Consider the following 23,649-nt stretch of genomic DNA (forward strand, 5'->3'; position numbering starts at 1 on the left):
CTTTTGATAGATGGAAATAGTTTGTGTTTAGACATTAGCGGGCGAAATTTACGGCGTCTATCGGCACCCACTTTTCCGCGATATCGTTGTGCAGAATTAAAGCTTTGACGGTATTTTAAACAAATCTTACATCACGTTATTATTATATAGCGCAGTAATGTGCGCTATAATTTGATTTTTACACAATGTTTTTATAAACAGCTCGTGCCTCGTCTTCCAGCTACGCGAGGTGATGATTAATATTTAACTAACGTATATAATCATGAAAAATACCCTTACATATTTGTATTTTTCGGTTAATTGGCTCCAAAATCCAGTATGGATGTTGTCAGAAAATGACGAAGTACTACCACGTAAGTCAACCAATAAATTTAGGTATTACCGAAACTGTATATCTTATTACGGAACAGCTGTTGGTCGGTGTTACATGGGATTTAAATAAAAAATATATATAACTTCAAAGTATAAACAAGGTTTGTTTTAACTCTAAGAATATCCATAATGACTAGAAGTTTTAGTTTGAAGCAGGTTTAGTATTAAATGCAAGGATGGTTTTAATATAGGGAAATGTGCAGGTATCGTCCGGTACAGATGCGACTTTCGAGTAATTGAATGTTACACTGAATATCGAATATATCTACAACATTACGGTTTGAAATAAATAGCCACATATGTCGATATTATTATAATGATACTACTTTAAAAGAGTATTTTACTATTTACAATACATACTTTTAATTCGACGAGGTTCCTGGCTTTAGACTTATCGAATCCAGTGTGGGCATTCCGTGATTATATGATTAGTGGTGCTTGTGATAAGATTCTGGCAACAAGGCATGGAGTCATGTGGCATATATCCTTTCTCTGGAAGAATTACAGCCATATACCACGACAAACCGGAAATTAATGCATGGATTGATGCTTGACGGTTCCACCGTGACTAATTATATGATTTTGTTTTATTTATTTCACCATAATATAATTATAAATATCTACTAGAGATTTATTTATTTAAGTATTTTTTATGATTCATACTTGCGTTTTAAAAGTTAAGAGGGGGAATAAAAAATAATATTCATTGCTGTTTATTTTTACAGCTACTTGCGTTAGACTTTTAAACGTTGAACATTTTTTTCGTTCGACTCATCTTGACTAGGAAGCGAGCCAGCAACTCCCGTACAAGAAAACAGGCTGTAGCTACTCCGGTCGAATCTAAAAAGTAACCAACCAGAATTAAAATGGTCCATATTCACGTTCAACCAACTTTCCTTTAGACACAACACAATACAGCGGCGGCAGTCGGGCATCTTGGTTACAATTTGCGAGGGAACCATTCGTTTCCCGCCCTAAATTTCCATTAAGTGTTCCAACTTCAAAAAATAAAATCTCCATTACAAATTTTTCGATTCATTGCCAAGGTGAAGTGTGCGGAGCTTTTCGGATATCTGACTGCTCTTGCTCACGTGGCCACCGTGTTTTAAACCTGCGTTAAACAAGCATCTTGGAAGGTGAGTGCTCTCAGATTGTTCCGCTTTAAGTGTACCTGTTGATTTTGTTTGTTGTTTCGTCGATTTCAACGTTTATCGAGGTAAAGATTTTGCAGTGGTGAAAAATATTATGCTCGTAATTGAATGAAAACATTGGTGAAATTAAAAAACATAATAAGTGAAAACAATTAAAACCAAACGTGTGCATCATTCGACCGAATGAAATGTGAATGCTTAAAATTTAAACAAATATTTCTCTTTTATGTTTCCAGATAATGTGAATTTATTTTATATACCTAATAAATAATGTTAGAAATATCGTAAACCATTTCTTTCGATTGATATCACACTAATATTAATAAAATTATACTTAGTTTGAAAATAAATAAACAAAATAATAAATTTAGCTTTTTAAAATTAGAATTTTTAATAATATTTGTAAATATGTTGGTTAATTTTTATAAAAAATACTCATTAAGATATCAATTTATTGAATGAAAAGTATTTATAGATTATCTAGAAATCGATTTAAATCAATTGACTATAATTTAATTAATCTAATCTAGCAATTTTCGTTTTAAACATTTTTTTCTTGGATAAGAATCTTAATAATTAAAAAAGCTAATTAAAAGAACACCGATCCAACTGATTACCCGAGAGGCAAGCTGCCAATAAATTGAGATTCGCTAATTTTCTAGGAATAAACTATTTAAAAAAAATTGGCATTGTTACACCAGTTTACTGAAAAATAACACTAAATTTTCTAGTGACGCTGCCATTTTATTATTATGTTAAATAACAATTATAATAAATAATACTGGATATATTTTATAACTAATTCTGGAAGGCTGGTTATAGTTTGTATAAAAGAAATAAGTTAATACAGAATTTAGTTTTGGATACGAAAATGTATGAAACTTTATCAAATAATAATTATTCATATCCGATGATGCGATCATAAATTAAGCTCTGTCCGGTGTCTATTTTCGTACGGCTGGGAAATATAATATAGACCGTGACCATTATTCGATTCTAAATTAATATTTATATCCTTGATTTACTTAAAATGTAATATTTTGTAAGCAAACGTCATGATGCTATAATAATATTATGTAGACTGTTATAGTCACATACATACAAGTTGTTGTATTTTAAATGTAATAATAATTTTCTATGTCTATTGATTGAACCACACATAAAATGACATGGAATCGCCATCGAGTGTTGTAATACAAACAGTTTACGTGTATCCCTCTGTGTCAGGGGGCGGGAAACTTAAAAAATATATGTCAAACGATGTTTAACTCTAACCTGACTTAAATAAATTTCTTTAATGGTCAAGAATAAATTGCTTGAAATATTGAAAACGCCTCACATTCTGTAATAATAATTACACACATACAAAATAATCAAAATGGTCTTGTTTCATTTTTGATAACACAACTTTGTTTTCGGGGATTTTTAATGTCAAAGTAACTTAGGTGCAGTCTACGGCATCCTAGCGATTTTTATTATTCGTTTTATATTATGTTTGTACATTTAGAAAATCCTTGAATACAAATTTAATGTAGCTCATTACAAAAGACAGCAGTTTCTTTATCGCTTCCACGTGCGTAAATTTAAAAGCAAATATTTTGTAGTTTTGATACAAATATGTGGTCGAATTTGAAAGTAAATTCCAGCTTAGCAATAGTACATAAACGTCTTATGTTGAACGGCATAGTTGAAGAAATTACCCATATATCGAAATTTATACTTATGCAAAATTAATATATTGGAAGATTAAGCTGTGTTGGTTAAAGCATTGACGTAGAACGTAGAAGATTTTATATTCTCTCATTTATAGGTTATGGTTTAACAACAAAACATATTATTCACATTAAATCCGCTCCGTGCCACACGATGTGAGGCATCTTTTTATGCTTGAGAATATCTCAGAAGCAGTCACCAAAGACTGATATCGCCACGTATTAACGTGTGATTATAATGAATTTAGTTGACTTCAAGCTACTAGTGCGCATGGGAGACATTCCAAGACTTAACACAAAAGTGAAGTGACGAGGTCTTCATACTAGTAGTATAATGCAGCATTTAAAAAAATATAATATCATAATATAATAAAATTGGTTAAAAATTTGTCATAACACAGCGACTTTCAAAGTAAGTCGGTGTGAATATGGATTAAAAAATTGAAAACAATAAAACTTTAGTTTCCAGTAAAATGATAATATTTATTAATAATATTATATTTAGAATATTGTTCATTAAATTACTTATCTAAATACTAATCTATTGATGAATTTTTCAATAGAGATAATGCATTATAATAATCCTATCTGCCGATGATGTTTAGTGGAAATGGATTTGAACATTTTGAGTACCAAATCCATTTTTTATTATTATTACCTACCACGTTTTTTTATTTTATTACCACGTTTTCTTGTTTGTCCGGTGGTTGTTTATCCAGTACAAATCTTGCAATCAATTTTTAACTAACTTCCCGACTAGCTAGACATTAGAAACTTTTAGAATATATCAGAACACGATGCCAATGCATTCTTTTAATACTTTTAGCCATCTTTAAGTAGAATTTAATTCATTTTCAGTTAATTCCGTTTTGTACGAAAAGGTTTTTCACTATTATTGGTTGTTAAGGGGGTGGTCCTAGCAACTAAATTATTAATATATACGTGCGTTACCATGGAAATCAAAGTGACATTTCAGTATTCTATATTTGTTTGTTTGTTGCAAAATAGCAAAAAAATGATTTGTTGACAATTGCCTTATTTGTCCTAAATTTTAATACATAGAATTGTCAAGTTTATATAATTCAACAGAAAATTTAAAAACGTGGTATATAAAAAGTTCTCTTTATCTTGTAATTATTTAATCTATTGATAATGTTTGTTTACTCACAATAGAAAGATGTCTTACCAAAGGCCAGCTTTCTGGAGGATTCCACATAATCGCCAAGATCCCGACCATAGGAGACGAGTAAGTATTACTTGAATAATATTAAACAAAATTATTAACTTAGCATATTAATATTTTCGTGTCGAAGATACATTATTCACTTGGATCAGTTTTGATTTACTATCATAGTATGATATAGGTACTGCACATGTGCGTGGATAGAAACACCATTTATATCTCATGAAGGATGACAAGCGATATTTTCAGATAACAGAAACACTTGATAAGGGTCTATAATCAAAATTTCAGATCGAGTTGTACATAATAATTCATATTATTGTGCATGGCAATTGAGGTTGCTAAGCCGTAGCGCGGTGTAGGTTCTACTATTTATTATAGTATGCTATCTACGTGATATGTAATTATAACCATGGCCCCCACAAGGGGGAGGCTGACAGGGCTCTAGTCTGGGAGCCAGGGCTCATGGGGGGCCCGGCGTAGCGACTCGACCAAATAAGTGAGATAAACACACATCACAAATTTGCTGTAATAGTAAAAAAAGTCGCCTGTGGAGCTCTTTTCCTTTATAATGGTTATATTTAAAAAAAATAATTGTGTCATTACTTGACAACTCTATAAATCAAGTGGTAAGTATTAAAAATACACTAAATACCGTTAATTTGACCGTGCACGCCATTTGGAAAACGCTAATGTAGAGCGTCACATTGCTTTTAACCTTGGCGATAGGTAGGGGGGCCCGACAAAGATCCTAGCCTTGGGGCCCGCTTCAGAATGTGGGGGCCATGATTACAACCTATCTGTTTCTCTTCAGTTAGGTACTTTTTTTTTTTTTTTATATAAAAGAAGTTGTGTAAGGTTCTTTCATATTTTTTCTATAATATTATTGCTATTTTAAAGATCTTTACATAGGTAGTCATAGAACTTAATATTGTGTCGATTTGTGATTAATTTTTTACAAATTACGTGTTTAGTAGTATCTATGTAAAATTATATAATGTTTTTAATTAATTAGGTACTTACCAACTCATAATTTAATTATTTATGAGAATATTAAATTAAGATTTTAAAGCTATTTCAAAATATAGTACATATTACTTGCTTATGACTACCTTTGACTACATTTAATAATCTTTGCATAGATGTAATTTTTTCAGAACTACGAGATCAGAAAAATACACAACCATTACGCATTTTACTTGCTAAACTATAAGTGACTAATAATAATTTGTGAAATATTTTGTATGGGTTTTTTTAATAACTGATAAAATCAATGGTAAAATTTCACATATCCATCAATTATTATGGGAAGCTCGAGATTGAAAATTCTGTCTGCATTACATTCCTAAATACTGTATACAAATAATGTACATTAATGGGTGGCTTTAACCCCATATTATAGTATAATATTTAATAATAGTTTCACGATTGTGTTTAATTAGTAGCCAAGTAACTGTTATAGAAAGATTTATACATTATTGGGCGTCCACCATTGAACAGAGGGTAGTTGAAACAGAGCGTAGGGTGTTGTGGTAACGAATATTCCATCTGGGCCAAATTTTCATGCTGTTTTTATTCAATGTCTGTAATACAGGGTACGGAGATAACATATATTTAGCTAGTTTCGGTCAAACGAAAACATTCCATGTAAAATATTAGGAATTCTAGTTTATTAATCGAAAAGTTTCCTCTAGGAACCAATGGCATATATACGTCATATATTATATTTTTCGTAAATTTTTTAATATATATATTAATATATTAAAAAAATATGGTATTTATGACACTACTGAAATAAAATATTGTAATGTATTTGGTATATTATACATACATAGGTGGCGTTAACCGAAATGATATTACATACGGTTACGTATTATTATAATAAGCATGGTTGACAACAGTACGTGAATCAACCGTATAGGCGTATACATAGGTACAAAAGTTTGCAAATCTTTCCACTTGGATAAAAATGGTAAATCCTATTTACCAAATTCAATTCCGATTACTTAGCCCATATATTTTAGTTTCCGACAACATTTCATCCAGCTAAAATAACATGAAAATATGGATGTATCTATATCACTCGATATCATAAAATATATGTATTTGCAGTTATTTCTAAAAAAAAAATTACCTACGTATATTTTTTATACCATAACGTAATGCAAATAAAAAAACCCGATACATATATGTCACTATCGCAATGAACTGTAACAGCTTGAAAGAATAACATGAAAATCTATCTAAAGCTTGCTCCAGATATTTTTTTTCGCAAATCATGACACAAGTTGATTTGGAGAAAAATGTTTTCCCGCGATAAAATATTTATTCGCACATTTGCCAACTGTGCTTTTAAACTGAGTGTACGTTATAAATACTTTCTAATATTAAAATAGTGCTGTAGTCAATCGCTATTATTTTCTTGATGATTATTTCAACTGAATATTCATTAAAATTGAATATTTCTTTATACTTATCGTAAACAGTAGTTTTCCTAAGTAATAGTGGAAGAATTAACAAACTTTTATGTTATATGTATTTATAATAATTGGTGGGCCTTTAAAATAATATTAAATATAATATCTGCTTGTCGCTAATATATTTGATTTATTATCGAGTGAAAGAACGTCGTGATTTTTGGCACAATCTTATTTCATTAAAATTTTTCGCTCGATTGAATAAGTTATTTTTTTCTGTAGGTACACACATTGGTAATAATTAATGAATGAAATAATATATATATAATACTATGCGCACTTTAAAAATAATATTTTCATTTCGGTGCCCACTTAATTTACAGTCATATCATGGTATATATGAGTATATTATAGTAAGGACCAAGTGACTAATAGGACGTTGTATATAAATGCATTACCCACGATGGCCACGCGGCTTAAGCGTCGGCCAGGTTCGAATCCTGTGTCTGGCAACTATACATATTGATTTTCAATTTGTGACTCAGAGTATGGACCTAATAGGTTGACCAAGTGGCTGACATCCATTTCTCGTAAAAACAAAATCTGCTCTCTGTGGATGCCCATATGATCTTCTTAGGATCGGACATGGTTGAATAAATAAATAAATTCGTATAATGCCCACAAGAGTGATAAAAAATATATATTACAACTTACTATTTAATATATTTGAAGGGATTTTATATTATTTAAAAAAATGAATGAAAGTACCAAATGTTTTATTGTACCAAGGTTTTAAAGTAATTTAAAGTCATAATTAATAATAGCATTGTAAAATCAAAATGATATATTAATTTATTGAATATTAAACCCGGGTGTTATGAACGAAGACTTATCAATCATTTTGTCCTCAACTTTAAAAATAAGCACTCAATTAGATAAGTAGTAAATTTTTGTATTTCTAAACAAACCTATTTTTGTTAATCTTAAAAAATATTATCCTCCACCAACTAAAAAATGGCCTTCTTTTTTACTTAATGTATATTAAACGTTATGATGCATCCACAATTGTTGCGTTTACAAGAACCAAACGTGTTAATTTCATAGCCAATTGTATGAACGTTTCTACTCGACTTAGTCGACTTAACACATACGGTTAAACGATATAACTTCCAGATATTAATGTAAAATAATCTTAAAATGTATTCCAGAAAAGCAGTATGCATTAACTACAGTGTGGAAATACTTATTCAGTTATATGTTTAGTTCAAACAAATATAATTTTCATTACTATCAGTGGGTCTATTCTATACTTATCGAACACTAAAGTGATAAATAGTATCAAACTTAGGGTAGGTTTGTATCAAAATATTAGCACTTATTGTAACAATTACACGAAATTGGTTTTTATTGTTGCAATAAGTGCGATATTTTAACAGCAGCAAGATAGGTGCTGTTAAAATATAGCACTTATTGCAACAATAAAAACCATTTTCGTGTAATTGTTACAATAAGTGCTAATATTTTGATACAAACCTACCCTAAGTTTGATAATATTTATCACTTTAGCGGTCGATAAGTATAGAATAGACCCACAGGTACAAAGAGAACGGAATATATTATGGATTATGAGTAAGTGAGACAAATTCATAATTTCAGACTACTTATAGGTACAAAATAGCCATATGTGCATTTAACATTGTACCTTCATAATAATACGTGATAACGGCCATTGTTTTAACATTTTGAACCAATTTATGATAAATAATAGCATAAATGACACAGATGCACTAATAATCAATGTAGCTGTCAACTTGTTTAATAATCATACCTTGAAATTGTTTTACAATTGATATAATTTTTAATTACAATGTAAAACGGTTTATAATTCGTATTCCAATGGCTTTTTAATAATTATTATATAATAAGTTTTATATGTACTACAACAAAATAAAGTAGACCTCTATACGCCACTGTCAAATACAAAAAAAACATAAAAAATCTGTTTCAGCAGAGAGTTAATATTTGCAGGCGTAATATATAACTTTATATCGTTTTGAATATGGGTTAGTAGACTGAAACAGCTGTCAACACCGATAATCACTCAACACTGTAGAATAAACATTAAATTTGTTTCAAAATCTTATAAAAAAATGTTGTTCATTTATATAAATGCCTAAACACCAAGACTAATTCATTTTAATTAATTTATTTTCATTAGCTATTGAAAGTAAATGATAAATATACAATAATGAATTCACATTGACGCAGATATATCTGAATCGTATTTTTTTTATTACATACATTGTTTTATACTTTTGTCCACTAAGAAATAGCAGATAAAACAATTAAAGTTATTTATTTGCATTTAAATTTTGTATTCAAATTGATTGTTTATAATGAAATTCGCTTTCGCTTTAGAAAATAGTTTTTTTTGTTGAATTTAGTATATTAGACATCCTTGTCGTCGATGAAAGAAATGTCTCAGTTGGCACTCTATTAGCAAATGAATAAACTCTCAGTTGTGTATCGATATTTAACCTAAATAGCTTGTCACTACAGGGTCAGTTGTTACATCAGATGAAATATTCAACTTGACATTAAAAAAACAGTTTTTTTATAAACGTCAAGCAAAGGAATAACTCGAATAGCTATATTGCCAACAGCTGATTTTTTTTGACACTAGAAAGACGTTTAATGCTTAAGAATTTAAGTAAAATCACGTAGTTTTAAGAACAGTAGCAATAGAACACTTATTTTTGAATATTACATTCTAATAATGATAAAATTTGACATTTTGACATCAATTTAACATTTTTTTGTTTTGTAATGCTCCAGTGAAAGTCGTGTCATTTCAATGTGAAAATAATTATTATTTTTCAAATTTAAATTCATGCGTCATGATACTAATTATCATGATTTTTAAGTCAACGGCTTTTCACGTCATACTTTCAGTACACCTACTGCAACTTCTAAATTAATTAAAATGCCACAACCTCATATTATGTTGACACTAATGCAATGCGCAAGGAAAGTCAATATAACATTCTGCGATCACGGTAGTGCCTAATGATTCAATTATCAAAGTTTATTCATATTTTAACATCATCTTATTTTCTGACATTTGTTGGTTTTTTATACGGTTTCTTCACTAATATTATATATTATACTATATGCAACAATAAAAAAAATCAAAAGATCGGACAAAAATGTATCAAAGAAAGCCAGGGCTAGCCCATGAATCTTCGGCATTTCGGACAAACGATATTATGGTTCACCTCAAATCCCATTTGTTATGTAGGTATCATTCATTAGTAATGAGGAGGTCTGAGCTTTCAGTCGTAGAAATATTTGATTTTTTTTTAAATAAACAAAAAAGTATGGATTTGCTAGATTTCAAATTTGACGCCATTTTCTATCAACCGATTGCGGCACCCGACAGAACAAAAACTCCGGCCTAATATTTTTCACATTACTTTATATTATTTTCTGTTATGGTGTTAACTGTCAATTCTTGGTGGAAACGCATTGTATTAATTAAAATAAAAGAAACAATATGCAGTACTATTTCCACTTATTTTTAATATTAGTAAAAACTAGTTTCGTCCGCTTTTACATTTTCAAAATCGGAATATTCTGTCAATTGCTTAGCAAAGACAAAATTACTTGAAGGCGACGTCTACGTGACGGTTCGGGGAACTAAAATGCTTGCAATACTCCCGCACGACTCACATAACGACACGTCGAGCGTCACCGCTACGACTTTTCCTCAACGTATCACACTCTACGAAAATATTTTAGAAACACATTATGACAGACGTCCCCAACTGTTTTTTGATCAAGATCATATTTTAAGATCAATAAGAGTATAGCTGACATATTTTTTTTTGTTGTCTTGGCGCAATATGGAAAAAATTGTCCTTTTTGAAAATAACGCCATTTAACAACTGATAATCATAATATATTTGTATGGTTATTATCATCTTCAGTCTGGATGAATTCACTGCATTCATTTTGGTCATTGCGTTGCCATATTTATCGAAACCAGTGATACCACTGATATCATACATCTATTATCGTCAACAACGTGAATCAAACCACTGCTAGACGAACGCCACTGTGCTGATTCCATTTCTTTCGGCTTTATAAAGTGGATTGAATAAACAATCGACGATTGTCGCAGTGCTCGAAATAGAAAATGGTACGAACCGGAGCGTTGAATAATCATTCAAAAATATCAAATTATGATAAATATTTTTCGGATATCATAAGGGTGATATGCCTAATAATCGGGGCTTTACTTATACTTGAAGGGGCTCTGCGCTAATACACATTACCCCCCCCCCCCAATAAAACATTAAAATGTAGTTTTTTTTTTAAATGGGTACCTATTCATTTTTGCAAAATCACTTATTTTTCGTCAATTTTCTTAGAATTGGGCTCTTATCTTCAAAATTATAGAAGCTCGTACATATGTGCATTCCTTCGCTGCAAGGTTCTTTTGTGATTTCAAATTATTTTTCAGGTTCCGGAGACCTACTAATTTAAGGTACTGGACCTGTAGCCCCTTTAGCCCTTTTTGTAAACACATCTGAAGTCCGAACAGCCTATATTATATTATAGACCTTGTAGGACTATTCATTAATAAATAATATACGTACACATTTTGTCAGCGCCTTTTTTTCCGATTTTTTTCCCCACGAATCAGTTCTTACAACTTTAAAAACTACATACGTACATGCAATATTATCTCAATAACATGAAACGGAACGTAATTTTTAAAGAAGCCACGAGCCGGAATGGTATCTTTTAGAATTTCACGAACAGGAACGGCGCTCCGGTGCGTTCCGGTCTATTTCGAGCCCTGGATTGTCGCTAGTAATGTAGTAATGTACTATTATTCCCCATAATATGATTTTAATTCCATTTTCATATTATATAAACATCCTTTCGATAGGTATCTATTCATTGTAACCTCTACGTTCAGAGATAAAAATGATAATGATTCAAAAATAGAAATCGCCAAGCCAAATATTATTATGTTATGACAGGCGTATGAAACATCAATTACTTAGCCAGTAACCTAGTTTTTCTTTATTTACAAAGTTGCATACGACTAACTAAAATCACCCTGCGAAATATTGGCACTGCTTGTAGAAGCAAATCATTTATTGGAACGGAAGCAAATTCCCATACAAATTTTACAACATAATTCAAAGACACTGTGTACCTAGTTTCAGCACGATGAACAGTACCTATTTGTTGTTATTTATTCCACGTAATGTATTATTGGAATGCATTTGAAATTCATTAAGAACAAGCGGTCATACCCGTACCAAGAACGTAAAGGAGGTACATTTTGTATCTATGGTTGGGTTAGTAGTAATAAATAAGATTATAAGTAACTGAGGATTTAAAGAATGTAAGTGCACCGGTGACGAACTTAATAATAAATCTAAATACATAATTATTGTACATTCGAAATATCTCTTATCAGCCTGTTCTTATTTAATAATTTATTACTATTTTATGAAAAGAATATTCAAAATTATTTATTGTTATTTTTAGGATTTTAAGGACAGTTAGGTTAACACATTTAATTTAGACTCGTTTCCATGAAAATAATACCACCATTTTTAGACCATCAAATGGGGTTACTTACGGATTACGGATCGATTGTAACATGGTTTTATTGGTTGAATACATTTACTGCAGTTATTCAAAAACAGAAATACTTTCAATGTAAATTCCAGTGTATGGATACTACTAGCTAAAACAATGTATATACAGAATTACCCATGGTGAGATGAAATTGTCTTTAACATAAAAACTGCACACTTTGTGTAATCTAATGTTGGAAATAAAATGCTTATAAAATTTCGTTGAAAATAGTTACATGTTTGAATTCTGATTCACTCATAAATATATAGGCATATTATGGTGAAGAACAAACTGCAATTCCTTTGATCCTTAGCCACTATTTGTAACATGAAATAGTACAACTAGCCGTAAAAAGCTAATATCTCAAACTTAAGGGGACGTTCTACAGAATTGGCCTTGAGAATTGAAAATATGATTTTTAACATGTGGTCCATAATATCTGGTCTACTAGTTAATATAAAAAGGTCGTGTCAAAGTTGTTTGTGTCAATAAATTTGCTCTATGACTCGATCCGACTCATATTTCATCAGGGCTGTCGAAGACATAAATCATAAATATCTATAATTTAAAAATTTTATTTATAATATATATTATTTAAGTTTTGTGCATCTAATGCCGGGTCCACACTGGCAACAAGTTAAGTTGCTGGCAACCTCGTTATATTTTACGATAATTATGATGATTATCGTAAAATTTCTTAAGCCATTATGGTAAGTTTCGTAAAATTTAATGAGGTTGCCAGTAACTTGTTGCCAGTGTGGAAATGGCTTAATATCCACTGTGGTTCACGTAGTGGCATGGACCTGGGGTTAACTAATTCAGGAAGTCAACACCCATGATAGAGTTTTTTCCAGTTTTGGTTGCATTATATTCCAAAACTCTTCTGTAAAAATCGTTTCCGATTTTATAAATGGAAATTTCTCGGTGTACATAGTAAACAAACCTGCGAATAAGAAAAGACAAGAAGGAACATACTGATTCATCGCAGTAATATCTGGCAATCAAATTCGCTATTTTGAAAAGCGACGATTTTGCGTAACAAATATCACGTGGTCTGTACGTGTGCGGAAAACTTCGAATGTGTTTGTAATTTTGTGTATTTTATGTTTGTGTATCACGCATTGTCGGCCATATTTGCCGGCTTTTCTGATTGCCGTGATTTGTACACATCTTCCGTCCTGTCTTTTTTATTCGTAGAAACAAACAGTATTTTTTATTAGTTATATGAAGTTGGCCTTGCATCTGTAATAAAATAATACACAATTAAAAGATTTTGAAATAGAAAAAAACACATTTCCAAGCTTTCAGCCGTGCTCACTCATGAATGTCATTCGTCATTAAGATAAGTATATACACATTTTGATGTTATCTTGCAAAGTGCGAATGTAATGTTTTCAAATAATTGATATGGATTAATTATACCATCGTATTATTTTCTCGAAATCATAAACATACTATAATAGTATTTGAGTATCAACCTTTCAATTTGAATTGGGTTATAATAATAATATACCCGTATATATACCAATAGTATGTTTGCTACAAAATCCACCCAAGTTATCAGTACGTACTTGCACATGTTTGATTAAAAACTACGATGAAATAAACATTTTAAAAATATTAATTCATAATATTATTTTGACAGCCCTGTTTTCTGATCGGCGTACATCTTGCAGGTGTTTATAAAATAATAATAATGTTCAGCGGCAGACAATATCAATAATAATAATAATGTTTCTTGAAATAAAATCTCCGATGATTAGTGATTTTTGCGAAAAGATCGATTTAAATTAACGTACTTACGACGCCGAGGTCCTTTTTATACTAAATTATATTTGAATGTCGAGCTCTTCAGTCCCCCCTTAACGAGCTTTTTATTTTATGTGTGAAATAATACACCGAGCTCTACGGTGCTACGGTATAATTTATCGATGTATGAAGCACGTTCAATTATTTGGTTGATTTTTACCAATAAAAATATGCAGAAAATGCATTGTCTTATTGGAATTAATACTATGTTCACTATTTGTGTAGTTTCGTTTGATTATTCCAACATGATTCCCGTGAAATATTACTCTATTTTCATTCATAAAATAATATTTTTTTATATACGTCGCATTGAAAATCTGATGCATTTAAGATAATAAGTTAATATTATGGTGTGTTCTGACTTTGTATGCTTTCCAATTAGGTACCCCTTCTACTCATATACGGCAGTCATTCGTAACTTAATTTAGACAGCAAATATTTGACCTACCTCTATTTCTGCATTATACTTAATTCATCCACACAACCTTCTTTGCATGTACATTGTCATTCATACGATACACATGACCTTAGCTACCCAATCTTAATTGATTGAACTGCGCAGTAGTCTTCGTAAAGACCAAAGAGAGCTTAGCCATATAAATTCTCATCCAATTGCTGTGGTCCCTGATTGGCGCTTACATAATATGGTGGAAAAATGTAATTCAAAATGTTCAGGATCCGTTCGTTTCGAAGATGCTTACTCATATCTTATACGACATGATTAAAATTTAATGTTATCCGTAAAGCTATTAGAAACAATTGTCAGTCGTATCCATTTTAACAGACATTTCTAACTTCAAGCAGCTGTGATCAGTAGAATCATTATAAAAACTGAGGGATCGACCACACTTACATTGTTATTCTTCAACTTAAACAACTCAAAATATTACATATTATTATGGTTGTGCTTATACATAACAAAAATAACAACTTATTCGTTATAACTGCGTATAACTCGTTATAACTGATTCACATTTCCTTCCTTTCCGTCTTATCGTGTTAAAAACTATGATCGTAATGAAGAAACATTTGTCATAACTAAAATTTACTTAGCAGAAAACACTATGCAGAAACATTGTCCTTACTTAAGATCACGTCCGTTTTTTCTATTGAAAATAATACCATATTTAAAAATTCTCTTTCCTATAGTTTAGGTAAAATATTTTATAATTGATGACAAAAATATGACAACTGCACTTTATAAATGCAATAACTATAAATACATATTAATATTTAATTATAATACTCTTATGTTTCCGTTATCAGTTATTATACGTGATTCCACAGGCACCGCAAAATATTTTTTTAACATGGTAACACTAGCGTCAAGTGTCATTCTATCATCTGGGGCCCTATGTTAGAACTTGCGAGTGCAAGCCGCCCGGTCGACATGACGTCATATGACATCATTGTGACGTACTACCGGAGTGATAATAGCATTCGAGAAAATAACGCTGGTCAGACAGTGGCGTTATTCATTGTCACCATACACGTATAGGTGTTTCATCATAATAATATCTATGGTGAGCACTGTGTGCTGGGCGGCATGCCTCGAGCGTGTATTGGCTGACGTCACAATTACGTCATGTCGTCGGCTGACACACGAGTCGATAGTTAGGAAATCGCGATGCTGGCATCTTATATTTCTGCGGGCTGGCGTATAAAAGTAAAATAATATTCTGCAAGTACATGCCAAACGAATTAACACTATCAATATCCATATTGAGATACATTGTTAAATGAATTTGAGTGTATGGACTGTTTTATAGACATGCAAATTTATTTTGACAGCAGCTGTCAGTGGTAAATGGTAATACAGAAGGGGGCTACAAAAGTAGTATATGGTTAAGGATTCCTTAACTCTATACTCAGGATTGTCTATAGTTATGTCATGCTTTTCGGCGACTTATCCTTAGGATCGAAATCTTAGATTGTGCATGCCGCTCTATGATACACATGCAAACTTTTATATCTCATTAATAAAATAACAAGAATAACCACAAACTTATTGAAATGTTTGCTGTGCAGAGATCGCCTTAAATTATTTTCATACGTACAAAGAGCTTACTGTGCGATGGTAAAAGGAAAGTATGCCTGAGTTTAAAGCACATCTTCTCTTTATCCTACTGCTGTGGTAGGAGTCAGGTGATACGACGAAGTCACGCTTTAGACACTCCTACATTATAATAATTATGCACCACATAGAAAAGGGTAGTTAATAGACTATGATAATAATATTATGCAGCTGTGATTTACACTCCTTGTATTTTACACATTTTCTCTCAATAACAATAATAAAGTAAGATGTTTAACCAATAATTTGACAAAGAAAATTTCTTTCATAAAATTATGTGTGTTGGTGAAATACATAATAGTTTTATTCGTGTTTCTCCGCTTCGACCTTGAAGATAATTCGGATAATCTTATTATTATGTATATGACACAAAACAGTTATCACTCACAATGTTATGGTCTTTTGATGTTATATTATTGCATATCTTACTTGCATCTTCATAGTATATAGTAGTCCAGAATGGGTTACATGCAGTTATGGCTATTTGAAGTTTTCCGCATAATCGAACGAGTGGACAGCCACGTTGATTGAGTAAAACGCAAATAGATTCGACTGCAGCTGACAAAGTCACTTCCGCGTTTTTCATTCTGACGTTTTTCTAATTTGTACCGCTACGTTTAAATGGATGATTTAAACAAGAGTGTTTACAAAGACATTAGTATATTTTGATGTCTCAATCCTCCTATTGCCGTCTAGCGACGAGTCTACATAACTTCTATTTGAGAATTTTTAACAGCATTATACTTGTCATCAATCATATTATTATCCGAAAAATGACACATATTACACAAACTATGATTTAGAATTCGAAGATGTAAATTAATATTCACGCATGAACTGATTTGCTATTCTGGATTTACCGGTCCTGGGCTAATATAATATTGGGGATCCATTAAAAAAACTCTTTGATTAGATAAATATATTGTTTTGAATCTCTAATATATTCAACATTTTATTTAGGACTTTACTGGCATTAAAAAAAGTGGATATAATCGATTTTTTGAAAATGATTGTTAATTTACGTCAATCTGGAAAGAGCTCACATGAGTCCAATGACCCCGAAAATACATATACGCCACGGAAATACTCAATATGCATATAAAATTCACATGTGCGGGTTAAATATCTCTGCTTCATGTGAGTGTGGAAAAATCTAAACTACTGAGCATATTGTTATGACTTACATCCCTTGGGAACCCTCTGACATTAAAACACACTGGCATAAATAGAGGATCTACTGGTGCCTCTCTAGTGCTGTTGTTTTGACAGTGTGCTTATGCATTATTGTGAATATGCTTTTGTTTGATTATATTAATGTTATCCCCTACACTCTGCCGCCATATGAGTGAATGAATACATATGGAAAAAATCCCATTGCCAATTATGCTATTTATTAGTTCCTGGTGCCCCTGCCAAATGGGGACCCTTTAAGAATCGTGATGATTCTGGAATAGGTACTGACGAATTCTCGATCAGCTTTATCCATATAAACTTATCCTGCGTAAGCTATGTGGCAGATGTTACATGTTTCCACTGACTTCTTTCAGCTGGTCACTCCATCTCATTGGCGCTCGCTCTCTGCCTTCGGTACCTAGTACAGTATATTATATGAAAAGTAACCCTTTCAAACCTTTCTGGGTTTCGACAAACAGTGTATCCGGATAATCGCATACTACAACGCATGCATACAGGAAGATTGAGTAGCATATTTCGAATACGTCGAGCATTTGCTTTTTAGTCCCTTTGAAATCCAGGCATGTTAAATTGCCACAATTAACTCATCTAATTATGTTGTATTAGCATGTCTTGAGATTAAATATTTTGAATGTAGGATATTAACACACATTTTTTAAATGTCATTAAAATTGGACTTGTGTAAACGTCGCATTATATTTTATAGTTTTGGCAAAATATCAGGCATTTTTACACAAATAGCATAGCAACATTTCTTTGTGCGAAAGGATAATAGATATATGTTTGAAAAAATGAAAAATGAGTTAAATATCTAAATTGAACATTATACTTAATTGTGTATATAAAAAAGCGACGAGTTAAATCAACGCCTCTGAAGTAGGTACTCGTACTAATTTCCACATAGAAACTAACGAATACCCATTTAAACTTGTCGAAAACTCAATATTCGTGTCCATTGCAGATTATATAACCGTCTTCTAGAATCTCTATCCCGAGTTTTCTCTCTCCAGTCGACCACACTCAACCTCTCTGTCTCCCCCTTGATGTTATACGCAATTTACTTCAGGGGTGACCCAAGCGTAGAGTGCCCACTAGGATTCACTTCATAAGCTTTATGGACTGATCGAAATCTATTGCATCTAACAATGTGACCGGCTACTGGAATCTTCGCGCTTTAAGACATTAACTATATTGGGCTAAAATTGTTAGTAGGGCTCAGCATTCTTACGAATGCACATGTTTTTCTTTAACCGGTCCAAGTATTCTTCGGAAATTTTTTATTTTTAATTATAGCTTTTTCTTGTTTCTCCATGGCATTAGGCTCCAGCTTTCACACCCTTGAAACTTGACACTACTTGAAAACAGCGGTGATTTTTAGAGTTATCTACCAAAATATTTCCTGTGTATCCATTCTTCATAAAAACTCTTAAATACTTGGTGATCTCACTGTCAACAAAGTAGTGATGTTAAACTTATCTCTCATTTCTTCTAGCAAACAGATTTATATCACGTTTGTTATTTTTGTATAAACTTTGATATGGTTCTCTGTCAACTAAACGATTATCACAAACGCTTTTTAATTTAAAATATGTATAGAAAATCGTGAAAACCGGTCATACTATTTATTTTTGATAAATAAATATCTCGAAGTATAAAATTATATAATTATTATCATTAAATTATATAATTGAAAAAATCTCACATAATAATTTGTATAAAGTAAACATTCCGTTGTTCTCTATAATATACCTAAATAGATAGCTTTTTATTCTGAGTAATTCTGTATCTAAAAAAATGACGTACCGGATCAAGCATCTGTTTTTAAATGAAGTACATACGCTCACTGGAAACCATTAAAAACTAAATTTAGCAAATCTTGCATCTGTTATTAAATAATGTTAAATTTATTGTAATGGTATACGCATTTCTCATATATCAGACTGTATCAAATTAATAGATATGTAGGTACTTAACATTTTAATTTCTTAGCTATTTTATTTTAATATTTTTGCGCAAATTTTTGATTAAAAATATCATTTAATAGGTATTTTCAATCTTAAATATGTGCATATAACGTAATTGGCAAAATAAGCTGATATTCTAATTTATTAATAATTTTCAAACGCAAGATCACTCACTAACTAGAAGTTAGCAAATATATTAAGAAGTATTTATGACTTGATTGGCAGTTCTAAGATGACAAATATTTTCTGCAACTAGGTACGTCTTAATTAGAGGATTGCAAAATCAGTAAGTAAAGGCCAAGTTTTTTTCATATTTGTACTTTTACTGCTGATGTATAAAAAATATAAAATCTATCAAAGGTCAAAAGAACTAATTCTCTTCTTCTTAAATTCTGTGTCTGCAATTTTATATTAATGTTAACTATTATTTGCACGGTTAAGTAATAATAGTAACGCATTTATCTATATTCGGTAATTCAATGACTTACACTGATTGATATTGTGTCCTGGAATAAATATTAGGCCTAATCCAAATATTGCATCTGTTTGTAAACTTTCGTCACACACACAAACATACAAACATTATTATCAAATTAAATGTAGTTTGCACAGGTCACAACGCAAAAATGTGTATTTTAATAAAAACAACATTTCACAATACCACAAGTCACTACTTCCGATGAAACATTGAAAATTGCTTGTTCATCATCGGCGGAATACAAAGAAACATAGAAATTTAAATAAAAATATGTAAATTGGTTGCAAATTATTTTTACACAATGTTTACGGGCAGATGTATGTCAGTATGGACTATTTTTGGTTAGCTTTTTTGTATATTAAAAGTACCTACACACATTTAGAACACTTTATTTAAGATAGCATTAATACATACTGCCACCGCGCGGCATAAGCGTTGGACTATCACGCCGTGGGTCCCAGGTTTGAATTCTGGGTCTGGCAAGTACACATATTATTGTTTTTCAATTTGTGTGAGTCAGAGTATGGACCAAAAAGGTTGAGCAAGTGGCTGACATCCATTTCTCGTAAAAAACAAAATCTGTTAATACAAACCTCTACTCTGTGGAGGCCCATATGATCCTATTAGGATCGGACATGGTCAAAAAAAAAATATTACTATACAGTCGCGATTTTTACATTATAAAAGCTTACTACGATATTTCTGGAAAAATATAAAATTTATCGATGTTATATTTATGTGAGTTCTAGACACAATTTGGCGTTTTAAGGAAAATGATCTGCTCAAAAATATAGCTGGTCTTATTTTATTTATTAGAGTAATCAGAATAGTTTCGTTAATTATTTTTAATCTGTAATTCTTAACGGAAAACTATTCTATTAAATTTTATATAATATAACAGTTATTAGAATTGACATTTATCGGTAAAGTTGACACTGTACTAAGCGAGCGAGACCGCTCGCGATATTTTTCTAATTGTGTGGATTAAATACTATATGTTTAGTTATATTTAATTCAATATTTACACTATGTTACAATATGTTAATTTTTACAGAAATAGATTAGACTAAAGCATGACGGTCTACACGTTGTATAAATATTTATATAAACCCGCCAGGGGATTAATCATCCTTAGCACAGTAATACTTATGTCACTTTCTTTCGTGCGTAAAACTGATGACAGGTTACTACTGACGACATAACAATTCCAAGGACAGTCAGGTGTATCAAATGAAAAATCACCTTAGAAAAATTCCACGAATATTTTCAAACATTATTTATCGTGAATGTAACATTATTTTTTATATCTACTGCTTACATTTTTGAAATATTAAATATAAACAAGATTTAAGCATTCTATATTAATAATACATAACCCGGAAAAGACACAGAAACACTCAAGTACTTGATACTTGGGTTGGTAATCGGTATCTCAGTAGTTATAGCCTTCGTGATCCAAACACATTTTCTTGAATTTTTCTATTATGTATAAGTTATATAGTTTTTAAATGTAAAATGGATAACAATATAATATTAAAATATATACATAAATTGTCATTTAAAGTACGATTCATTAGATTTTAGTAAATCGAGATTGAAGTTTAAATCGAAATATATTTGAAGTCTATAAATACGGTAAATTATAATTCCGTATGGTAAATACTAAAGTAGATGTATAAAAATACAATATTAGTTAATCTACGAATACCAAAGCTAAATATTTTTGTGATGTCGTTACACTTTAGAATTTCATTTTTACAAAATTTATAACATGGTGTAGATACATAAATATTTACCATTTAATTATTTTTGTGGATTTTTAACTAAATTATCGGATTATTTTAACATTGTTAAGCAATATGACATTGGCTCAACTCTATTCGGCGATATTCTGAAAGAAAATACAATTAATGCAATGTTGATTAAGAGTGCATGTGATTTTAATACAGCTAGCACATCACAGGTCTACGAAGTATCGCTCATGAGCGCAAATCACTGACCTTTGTTCTACAGTATTATCGAAAAATTTATATCTCAAGCTAATTTTATTAACCTCGACAGTTTTATATTATCATTAAACACATTAATGGTATAACCATCCTCTAATGAAACGGATAATTTATGTATTGTCTGAATTCAAATTCTGTGCATGAAAATAAAATGAATTGGGGCCAATATGAAATGTGTATTTAATATACTTAACAACTTAACATAAGTTTGTTACTGCTTATCAAATGGGATAAACAAGATTCCGATGAAATGTATTTTCAGCTGTTGTCTGAAAAACAAGTGGATAGTTCGCTATATTATATTTTAATGTGGCTCTAGTATCAGTCGATGCCGGCCTGTATAGTCAGTATACTTGGTGAACTTTCGGCGTGCGTCCCTCCCACCCTCAAGCGGCGTCCATTATTCGTCATGATTAATCTAAATTTGCATCCGTTGCACCAGTTGCCGCTGCATTTGAAGCAATAAACCGCGCTCATGAGTTCATATAAATCACACCCGAACTAATTCACGGATTGATATTTCGAAAAATTCATATCGACCGGTGTTTATTCCTGGCCGCATTTAACCCATATTCCGATCGCCCGGCTCAAGTACCGAGTCGGCCGACCGCACGCGCCGCGATCACCTACTCACGTATCGAGACACGTTGTACGCGCAGTCAGCGGACGCCCGATTAGTTAGTTTTCCTTTTCTAAAGAGCGCCGCGACGCTGCGAAATGACCTCATCTGCTGCAAAAATGAAATATCGAAAAAATACACAGCACTTTGCGGGCAGAGTCATCTGAACGCCGTATACAGAGGTCACGTGAATATGCTACGTGGTGCATCGTTCAGTTGACAATATACGACTGCCTCAACGAACAATTTTCGAGTAAAAAGTTTTAAAAACATATAATTAGTTTCCCTGAAAAATGAGTGGAAAAGTGCATTCGTTTGTAGTGAACCTTCGCAGGGAGAGTCCGGACTTGCATTGGGGTCTGCGACTCGTCGGCGGTTCTGATATTGACACTCCTCTCATCATCACCAGGGTATGTGCCATCTAAGTAAAGGCATCTAAAGATATATATTAATACTGTTAAAATATGCCAGTTATCGAAGATATTTATAAAGCTATGCTATGGTCAATGTTTGAACTGTGACGTTCGAATGCCGGTAAAAACCCACGCAAATATTTGAAAATAACTACATTTAACTATCATTATGAAGTGTTGTATAATATTCTATTATATTAAAATGCGTTCGAAAATTATAAAATATAGTTAATAATGTTTCCTAAATATTAATCGTAGTTAAGTTTCATAATAGCATTTTTATTTTATTCGTAAAAATCTACGCAAATAAATAATTTAAAAAAAATGGTAAAAATATATAAATTTAGTTAAAATTAATCGATTAACATGATTATTCATTGTTTAGTTTTAAATAATAGTGTATTATTATTATACATTTTTTAATTGTTATACTACAAGATAATAATTTATATAATAAGCTTTAAAGCTCACAATAACATTGTAACAAAATAAAATCATAAAACTCAATAATTAATATTTAGTTTTATTAACAACCATGCAAGAAGCTGTACATACATAGTATATAAGCAGTTTCCAAGTCACTTTTGGTCTAATTT

The 23,649-nt window shown here is 31.2% G+C and overlaps 1 protein-coding gene across 4 annotated transcripts in view; it reads left to right on the plus strand.

The window, feature by feature from the left end:
• Positions 1-1,281: 1,281 nt before the first annotated feature.
• Zasp66 (PDZ_signaling and DUF4749 domain-containing protein Zasp66) overlaps positions 1,282-23,649 on the plus strand; it is a 66,225-nt gene continuing 43,857 nt past the window's right edge. For 2 of the 4 annotated variants that reach the window (XM_085952895.1, XM_085952898.1), the window contains exon 1: positions 22,328-23,050. In XM_085952895.1, coding sequence (XP_085809021.1) covers positions 22,934-23,050 — 117 coding nt within the window. In that variant the 5' untranslated portion in view covers positions 22,328-22,933. The other 2 variants (XM_085952896.1, XM_085952897.1) reach the window with 2 other exon arrangements.

This window comes from Rhyacophila brunnea, unplaced genomic scaffold, assembly GCF_057557595.1.
Source record: "Rhyacophila brunnea isolate RB1 unplaced genomic scaffold, BYU_Rbru_1.0 scaffold_3, whole genome shotgun sequence".
Taxonomy (NCBI): Eukaryota; Metazoa; Arthropoda; class Insecta; order Trichoptera; family Rhyacophilidae; genus Rhyacophila; species Rhyacophila brunnea.